The sequence below is a fragment of the Vicugna pacos genome, chromosome 16, assembly GCF_048564905.1.
Source record: "Vicugna pacos chromosome 16, VicPac4, whole genome shotgun sequence".
Classification (NCBI taxonomy): Eukaryota; Metazoa; Chordata; class Mammalia; order Artiodactyla; family Camelidae; genus Vicugna; species Vicugna pacos.
The window spans coordinates 37,335,757-37,345,218 of record NC_133002.1 but is presented as its reverse complement, the minus strand read 5'-3'; the positions used below and the strand labels follow the sequence as shown (position 1 = coordinate 37,345,218).

Genomic DNA, 9,462 nt, shown 5'->3' with positions numbered 1-9,462 from the left:
CAGCGCCATGGCTGACCGAGGCCTTCAGCCTTCAGACCCCAGCTGAAACGTCACATCTCACAGAGCTCTCCCTGACCCCTTCCAGGTAACCCAGGACCTCTCCTTAGTTTCTCTTTCACTCAGAACTGGCTCTTCTTCCTTCATACCACCTGCCAACATCTCAAGATTTTGTGTTTGCATATGCTTAGCCATTTAATCCCATCTTTCCCAGAGCCCCAGTTCTCCACGCGAATAAGGACTGCCATCCCTTGTTCACCAGCTGTACCCCCACACCCAGACAGGGACCCGACATAAAAGTAGACATCTGATAACTATTTGTGGAACAAATGAGTCTTTCATCTTGTTCTCATCAGAACCCCATTCCCAGGCTTTCTTTCATCTCCGGCCTTTGCATGAGTTGCTTCCTCTGCCTGGAAGGTTCTTTCCTTCCCCTCCCACCTGGGCTGATCCGTACATCACAAGACTAACTTCTCCAGGATTCGTCCTTGGCCCCCTCTTTAGAATTAGGGTTTCCCTTTGGGCTCCCCTAGTCCCAGATACATAGCATTCTACCATAACATTTAAAAGTGGCAAATGCCCAGGTAAACATGAGAGATTACTAGCAATGATGATCTATTCCTGCCTCTCCCCCGACCTCTCCACCCTACCTGGCTCAAGGGCACCTGCTCTCTGCCTTTCAGACCAGCCAGAACCCCATTTCCTATTCAGTCGAATAGGAACCTAGGCACCCCTGTGTTGTTTTCTTTCCTGCAGCACTGGGGAGGCAGGGAGGAGGGGAGGGAGACAGATAGGGTTCTTCCAATATGAGACTGAGGCAGGTGAAAGCATCAGAGGTGCCAAGCAAACGGCCAGCCAACCCACATCCAGGGTGTGCGTGGGCACCAAGGAGGCTGGGGGCTGAGGGGAGGGGCTACGGCATTGAGTTCTCCCCCTTCATTGAGCATCTGCCGTGCGCAGGGTCTAGTCCAGTAGGGGGGTGGGGATACAGAAAGGAGAGCCTGAAGGGCAGACACACCTGGGGTTACCTCCAGCACAGCTGTGCACAGAGTTTACTGAGTCTGTGGTCTCTCTTCCCATCCTGGGAGCAGCTGGAAGGACCAAGGTTGGGTATAGTTGCACAAAGAATCTTTGCCAAACCCAGTGGTCACTTTTATGTCGCCACTTGGCCAGGCTGCTCTGCTCCTTTGAGCTGCTGTTCATTCCTTCTTTCCTGACACTCCCCACACACCAGTTTGTCAAAGGGAAGTCCAGAGACCACAAACATCAGAGTTACCTGGGATAATGCAAAAATACATGGCACTGGGCTCCCATCTGCCGACCCTGGGGTGGGACCCTAGTGTCTGCATTGTACAGTAACCTCTGCCGGGTGCACACAGGAGTAAGAGCTCCACTGCTCCTGCTGCTTCCAGGACCACCCCACCCACCCTCCTTGCCCCTGGCTACCGGTTCCTATCTGGAATCCTTTGGGGCTGCTTTTCCTCTGGCCACCTCTTAAATGCCAGGGTGCCCAGGGCTCCTCCATCCAAGCCCCTTACTCTTTTTTGTATATCCACACCTCCAGTACCCCAGACGAGACTTTCTTCTGCTCTTGGTTGGTTAACAGCACACAGATTTGAGTGACCAAAGCTGACCCCCACCACTCTCTCCCTGGAGCCCACTCTCTTCCCCCCTGCCACCTATAGCACCCATCACAGCGAGCATCCTGCCTACGGCCCAAGCCAGAAACTTGGCTATCACACTTGACTCCCTTTCTCCCTTCCTCCCTTCTTTCAGCAACAACTAAATCCTGATTTGCCTCCTAAAGATGTTTTCAGTCTCCCCCTCCTCACTCCAGACCACTGCAGTTATCCCCTAACTGGTTCTTTCCTCTTTCAAGTGAATTCTCCAAAAGCTTTCTAAAATGCAAATCTGACTATAATCACCAGCCTCCTTAAAACCTTTCAGAGAATCTTCAAGGTCCTAACCCATTGACCCGCACTGAAGACCTTCTATCAGCTGGTCCCCGCTTCTGGCTCCAACTTCCTCCCCTCTCCTCTGATTTCCAGTAACATCAAACTGCTCCCAGTTCTAGCCTCCAGATCTTTGACCCTTCAGTCTTTACAACTCGGGCATCACCTCCTCCAGGAAGCCATCCCTCTCTACTCCTGCCTCCATGGTCCTTGGTGCATCCATAGTACCTGGTAGAGGGATCTGTGATGCCACTCACCACACTGAGTTATAATCATTGGTTTTCATGTCTCAGTTCTGCACTATCCAGTGAGATCCTTGAGGGCAGGGATGGTGTCCCATTCATCTCTGTATCCCAGCCCCTGGCCTGGTGCCTGGCACCGAGGACAGGCTTGGCCAGTGGTTGATGGATGAATGCGGAGGGGAAACTTGAAGGAAGTGAGAGCCAGGAAGGGCCGAGAGGGCAGTGAGGGCAAGCCTGGCAGGAGGCGCAGCCAGAGCAAATGTGTGGGAAGGAGAAAAGCAAGCTTCCCTTTATTGCATGCCATGCCTGCCCAGCAGCCCTTGTGCCTCTGCTTTGTTTGCACATTCTGTCTCATTTAGTCCTTGTAGCAACAGACCAGGAAACGGGCATCAGAGAACTAAAGCAACCTGCCCAAGGTCACACAGCCAAGCCTGGAGTGGAATCCAGGACTGTCTGGCCTGAAAACCTGTGCTCTTTCTGCTGGGTCACCCTGCTCTCCTGGGCACAGGACCTTCTGGAGATGACCAAGGAGTGGGCCCAGCTATGCCTCTGCCTAGCCGAGCACCGGAAACAGCTGCCCACGCTCCGGCCAACAGCCTCCTCCTCCCAGCCGGACCAGAGGTTCAGAGGCCAGGCCAGGATTTATCTGTTCCTTCCTCCCCTGGCTTAGTCGGGGGCGGGGGTCTTTGACTCGACAGGCACCCCGCCACCACCACCACCACCACCACCAAGGAAGGGCTGCTGCATCCTGTACCACCCAGGTGCCTGGGGAAGGCAGGGGGCTCTGTGATGCTGTCTGGGTTCTGCAGAATCTGTCTCCCTCATCGCACTTGGCCCAGGCTGATATTAAGATTCATCTGCATTCCCCGCGCACCCGCCTGGCAGATGGTGGGGGAGGAGGCTGGGTGCGTGCTGGGGGCTGCAGCCAGAGACCAAGCTGGTGCCTCGAGGGCCAGAGCAGAGGGCCCACCCATCGTGCCCCCTGGGCCCAGCCCAGGCTGGGACCACTGTAAATGCTGGGGTACCTCCTCAATCTCACAGCCTCTGAGGGGGTGCTAAGATCTGACCTTTGATTTTTTTTTTCTAAGGACTAAAGAGGCCCTGCAATTCCAGGAAGAAAACATGGAGATATGGGGTGTGGGGGATGGGCCCCACCTTTGAGAATCTCAGATGAGGGTCTTTTTCTTTCTTCTTGCCCTGGAGGTTTGCAGAGACCAGAGCGAGCCAGAGACCCTGCTGGCAGAGGAGCCCCATGTCCCAGCCTGTGACTCCCTGAATCACAGGGAGGGCAGTAGTGAAGAACAGAGAGGGTCAGCCTCCAGGGAAGCTTTTCCCACCTCCTTCCCCAGCTTCTCACGAGGCTTATCCCTAACCCCAGCCCCAGAATCCGGCCTGGCCTCTAGAAGCCTTTTCAGCCCAGGGCTCCAGTCAAAAGTTTGCTGTCACAGCAACTGGACTGAGAAGTACTGGGGGGAAGGGAGGAGGGCTATCTCAGCCCCTCTGAGTAAAGTAGAAGAGGAAACTGACATGATAACAAAAGGAGTACAAGCTAGACACTTAGAAGAACTTCCCTCAGCACAGAAGCAAGTCTTGCAGAGAGGAAGTGGACTTTGGGGTGTGGGGAGAGGCTGCAATAAGGAAGACGTCCTTTTCTGGCTCTTGGAATGGGTTTGGAAAAAATGATCTTTCCAAATACCAAGTCTCTTGGGGTTCAGGGCAGGGCAGCAGACTGATATCCCCAATGTCCGCTACCGGGGACAGACGCCCTCCTAGAGGGGTGGAAAAAGTAGGGTCCCTATCCCCGGGCCACCACCCTCTCCCTTCCTCGCCAAGAGTTACTCCGCCCCCGCGTCCTGCCCGTTTTGTCCTAAGTCCCCGGGCTGCGGGCCGGCAGGGGAGGAGTTAACTCCGGAGGTACCGGCTGGGCTCACAGTACCTGCCGCTGCCGCCGCCGCCGCCGCCGGTGGGAGGGACGAGGAAGCCGGAGCCGCCTGGGCGCCAGGAGCGCTCCAGTCTGGCGGGGCGCTGCGCCGGGAGCGGCGGCGGGGCTCGGCGCGGCCAGGGGCGTCCGCCAGGGGGCGCGCCGCGACGGGGCGGGAGGGGCCGTCTGGTCTGGGGAATTGGCACAAGGACGAGAGCGCGCGCGGGTCCCCAACACATCTGGGAGAGAGCGGCGCCACTGGAACCGAGGGTGCATATCTGGAGCGGCTGAGCCATCGCGCAGCTGGGGCCCTTCGAGGCGCTAGGGGCGCACATCTGGGACCTCGAGAGGGGGCAGCGCCGCGAGCAACTGGACCGGGGAGGGGGGCGGCGGCGGCTGCACAGCTGGACCTAAGGGGGCGGGGTCGGTCCTGGGCGGCTGGCAGAGCCAAGGGCCGCGGGTGGCCGGGCACTGGAGCATGGGACGGCGCGCATGAAAGAGCAGGGGTGAGGAAAGGCCTGGGACCCCGAAGGGAAAAGAGGAGAGAAAGGGGCACGAGAGCAAAGAAGAAAGATGCAACTGACTCGCTGCTGCTTCGTGTTCCTAGTGCAGGGCAGCCTCTATCTGGTGAGTGGTCCGCGGGGAGCTGCGCGGAGGGGCGGGGGCCCAGAGGATTGGGGGAGAGCGCGGGAAGCTTCCGAGGCCAGAAACTTTCTCCTTTCCCCTCAACATCCCAGGGATGGAGGGGAAGCCTGGTGGCTGGGGGAGAGGGCGGGTCCGAGACCAGAGACTGTACAGAAAGGGTTAATAGGGGCGGGGAGAGGGTGCTGGGCTGGCCCACCCACTCGGCTGCTGGTGGCGGGAGGTGCGACGGGCACGAGGGAAAATACCCGAAGCCTGTCGCCAAGGGTTACTCGACCTCTTTCCCGGCCTTGGGCCGCGGGGATGGGGGCTGGGGGCGGGTGGTTGTGGAGCTGATGACCTGCCGGGGCAGGGGGCGTGGGCTTTTCTTCCCTGACCTCGAGGATCCGGAGGGCCCCGGGCTCTGGGTCCCCCAGCGCACAAGCGGGTCCAGGCGGGGGGCGGCCCCCGCGTCCCTCGCTCCCGCCTTCCCTCCCGCTCCCTCCCTCCCCGCCTGTTGTTTTCCTCTCCTCTCCCGGCTGCACGCAGCCCGAGCCCCACAGGACCTGGGCAGGCGGCTCCCGCCCCGGGCGCCCGCGGCAGCTGAGCGGAGCGCCCAGAGCCCGCTCCCCGTGCGCTCGCTCGCGCCTTCCGGGCGGCCCAGGACGCAGGGAATCCACCCCGACCCCGGCCCAGGGTTCAGCTCCCCCCGCCCTCGACCCAGCGCCCGCCAACTGCCACCTCCCAATCCTGTCGTGGAGAAGCCTCAGCCCCACATCTGTGTCTGCCCCTTTCCTCAAAACAATAATCCCCCTTTGCCACTGTGTGGAGAGCCTTCCCTTGTCACAGCCCTAGCTGGAGCCCTTCTCCCCATCTTCCAGCCATTTAGCTGTGACCCCCGGGGCCAAGTACACACAGGTCTGTCGCCTTGAGCCCACCTCCCAGAGCCTCCCCTCCTGCTGTCCCTCTACCCTACCCTTGGGTCCTGACCCGCAGGGCCACCACACATAACCGTGGGCATGGCCAGGGTCAGAACAGGCGACATCTTCTTGGGGAAAACTTCTTTGGAGCCCTTCAGACCCCAGTCTCCAGCATCCTGCATCCTCACCCTAGGGTGGCCAGCAAATCCAGATGCTGCCCAGCTGTGAGGTGGTGCCCCTGGTGCTGATAACAAGACACATAGGGCAAGTACTCTTTTCAAAAGCTGAGCAAACCCACACCAGGTGGGTGGCTGTCCTCAGGAAACCTGGTCCGTTCCCTGATGCCCTCCTGAGCTGTCCTATGTTTGAGCTGGTCAGGCTGCCCAGCGGGTGCTCCCCACAACGCCTCCAGGAAGCCTACCCAGGTGTTGCCTGTCACTAGAGTTGATGCAGCAGAGGCCAGCCGAGCCTCCGCGGAGCTTTACTGGAGATTCTGGGTGGGCTTGGGGATTGGAGAAAACCCCTAGAGAAGGACCCATCTGGTTCATGAGTCTGGGAGTTCAGTGGGATGGGAGGGATGACCCCATGTGACTTAGCCTTATAGTGATGTAACTTTTGAGTCTAGTGTCCCCATCTGTGAAATGGGAATAATAAGAACTCCTGCCTCCTAGTGTAAGTAATGTCCTGGCATGTTATCATCAGCGGTCCCTGGAGGAGTGTTTGGCCATCCTGGGTATGGGGCTCACCCCATGTCTCCCCTCTAGTCCTCCTACCAAAATCTAAACTGCATTTGTACTTGAGAGAGAATTTCAGTGGGTTCTGTTTTCTTTTCCATTGTCTGTTAGTTCTCTCTGAGGATAGAAACCATCCCAGGGTGGGGATGGTGTCTCATCCAACAGACTAGGAAGTCCCAAAAGACAGGTGCTGCACCTCTGTGTCCAGCACAGAGATGGAGCTCCCCTATCTGTCATGGGGCTCTTTGAGGGCAGAGACTACACCTCCCCCATCAGCCTGGGGATTCACAGAGGCAGGGATTCCAGCTCTCCCATGACGGGGGTGGGGGCTGGTCTGTCAGCACAGGGACATGCTTCTGCCATCAGATGAGGGCTCCCCCAAGATCAGGAGCTAGGCCTCCCCTAATCAGACTGGGGACTCCCCAGGAGTAGGGGCCTTGTACCTCTGCTGCTGTGATCCACTGGACAGAATTCTCTGCCTTCCTTCCAGACTTCGAATAATGGCCAGAGGCAGGGCAGTGGGGAGAGGAGGTAGGGGTGACCTCCATGTCAGAACATGAGATGGAATCACGACACAAGCCAGAGTGCAAACGCAGCCCCCAGCGTAAGTGGGCAACATGCAGGGGCCCCAGGTCAGAGTGGAAGAGGGCAGAAAAATGATGCTGGCAGCGAGGAGCAGTGGACCAGAATTCCTGGGTCTTCTGGGGAACCAGAGCACTCACTCTTCCCCCCAACTCCCTCCATAGGTCATCTGTGGCCAGGATGATGGCCCCCCTGGCTCGGAGGACCCTGAGCATGATGACCACGAGAGCCAGCCCCGGCCCCGGATGCCTCGGAAGCGGGGCCACATCTCACCTAAGTCCCGCCCCATGGCCAACTCTACTCTCCTAGGGCTGCTGGCTCCACCTGGCGAGGCATGGGGGATCCTTGGACAGCCCCCCAGTCGCCCGAACCACAGCCCCTCACCTTCGGCCAAGGTGAAGAAAATCTTTGGCTGGGGTGACTTCTACTCCAACATCAAGACGGTTGCCCTGAACCTGCTCGTCACAGGGAAGATCGTGGACCACGGCAACGGGACCTTCAGTGTCCACTTCCAACACAATGCCACGGGCCAGGGCAACATCTCCATCAGCCTTGTGCCCCCCGGTAAAGCTGTAGAGTTCCACCAAGAGCAGCAGATCTTCATTGAAGCCAAGGCCTCCAAAATCTTCAACTGCCGAATGGAGTGGGAGAAGGTGGAACGGGGCCGCCGGATCTCGCTCTGCACCCACGACCCCGCCAAGACCTGCTCCCGAGACCACGCTCAGAGCTCAGCCACCTGGAGCTGCTCCCAGCCCTTCAAAGTCGTCTGCGTCTACATCGCCTTCTATAGTACGGACTACAGGCTGGTCCAGAAGGTGTGCCCGGATTACAACTACCACAGTGATACTCCCTACTACCCCTCCGGCTGACCCCGGGCAGGCCACAGAGGCTGGGCCAGGGCTGGAAGGACAGGTCTGCCCACACATGAAGCCATCTGTCTGGGTACTGGGCAGGGAAAGGAAGAAGCCTCGGGCGGGGAGCAGGGGTGGGTGGAGAGGAGATGCCAAGTGGGGCCAAGGCCAAATCTCAAGTGGCAGGGAAAGGGTCCCAGCAGCTGGCCCCAACCTGATGTTGCAGAGTGACCAGCACACAGGAGCACCGGCCATGGAGTGGGTTCTCCGGGCAGCCTCACAGGCTGACTGAGGGACAGGAAGATGCTGGGTGCAGGAGGCCCGTGGGGCAGGCAGACCGATAAAGTCACTGAGAGGAGCCTAAAACCTTGGCTCCCTCCCTGCCATCCTGAGAAAGAACAGCAACAAGGAGAGGGTTATTTCATCAGTGTGGACACCAAGTAGGCGCTGAAGGATGGCTGACACTGGGCGTCCTGGGAGCCAGCATGGGGTGGGGGTGGGGGGCAGGAGGAACTCTCCAGCCCCACCCAGTGGGCAGCCCTAAGCCTCTCATCCTGGACGGTGGACTGAGCTGGGCTTGAGGCTGAAGTGGTGATCCTTGGAGGCTGATATCTTGACAGATAGACCATCTGCCCAAGCCAGGCCACCCTTTTCCAAACTTTCTTCTTCTGCCGTTGCTCCCCACCCCAACCCTCATGCTGAAGGGACACCAGTCCTTAAGCTGAGACAGAGGGTGATGGTGGATCTCCCAGCACCAAGGCCACAGGCGGAAGCCCACCCGTGAGCCACGTGGCCCTCCTCTGCCCCATCTCTCACTAGATCCTCTGGGAGCTTCCTTGTTCAGCGCGTGATCCTTCCATAGCCAGCCTTGCCCATCAGACTGGGGCGCGGCCGGATAGATGCCTCCCTCGTGACCGGCGGGGCCATCAGCAGCTCTGGGCAGGGTGAGGCCAGACTGCGGAGGGTGCGCCGGACCTGTTCTGTAGTGTCTGTCTGTGGGTGGGGGGAGGGGGGAGGTTTTGTGAAATCACCTGATTGTCGACTTCTGTGTGCAGAATCTTGTTCTTGGAGCAGGGAATAAAGCTTTCCCAGGGCGTTGGACTCTGAGTGGTCTGGAAGGTAGGTTGGAGGTAGGGGAAAGGGCCACAGGTGCCCCTGTGGTCCAGCAGGCAGAAAGACAATATCTGGAGGCCAGAGTCGCAGGGCTCCAACAGCTGCTGGGGCTGATGCTCAGTGTCGGCTCCAAGGCTTCCCTCTCCACCCCCCTTCCAGCCACGAAAGCTGGGCCAGTGCTGTGCTGGTGGGGCTGGGGGTGGCATCTGCAAAGCAGCTGGGAAGGAAGAGCCAACAGGCAGGATGGCCACATCGGGGTGCCTTCCTGGATCCGCCATCTAGGCGGACCCAGTGGAGTGTCAGCTCTCTGTCAGTAGTTTGCTCTGTGGCCTTGGGCAAGTCCATTCCCCTCTCTGGTTCTCTTTTCATTTCTTCTCTATAAAATGAGGAGCTTGTCCAGCCCAGAGGTTCTGAAATGTGAGTGGGCCTCTGAATCACCAAGAGGGCTGTTAAAACCCAGATTTCTGGGTCCCACCCTATCGTTGCTAATTCAGTAGGTCTGGGGTGGGGTCTAAGATTTGCTTTTCTA

General features: G+C 58.7%; 1 protein-coding gene across 1 annotated transcript; it reads left to right on the top strand.

Moving 5' to 3' along the window:
- Positions 1–4,300: 4,300 nt before the first annotated feature.
- NXPH3 (neurexophilin 3) lies at positions 4,301–8,814 on the top strand. The gene is made up of 2 exons (XM_072940032.1): positions 4,301–4,739; positions 7,134–8,814. The coding sequence occupies exons 1-2, from the start codon at positions 4,686–4,688 to the stop codon at positions 7,836–7,838; spliced, it is 759 nt and encodes a 252-aa protein (XP_072796133.1). The 5' UTR covers positions 4,301–4,685; the 3' UTR covers positions 7,839–8,814.
- The last annotated feature ends 648 nt before the right edge of the window (positions 8,815–9,462 follow it).

What these genes read in the sequence shown, in the direction of transcription:
- NXPH3 (XM_072940032.1), top strand. Translation starts at nt 4,686, where the DNA reads ATGCAACTGACTCGCTGCTGCTTCGTGTTCCTAGTGCAGGGCAGCCTC. An exon ending in TGCAGGGCAGCCTCTATCTG is followed by an intron (nt 4,740 to 7,133) that starts GTGAGTGGTCCG and finishes CTCCCTCCATAG; the next exon opens with GTCATCTGTGGCCAGGATGA.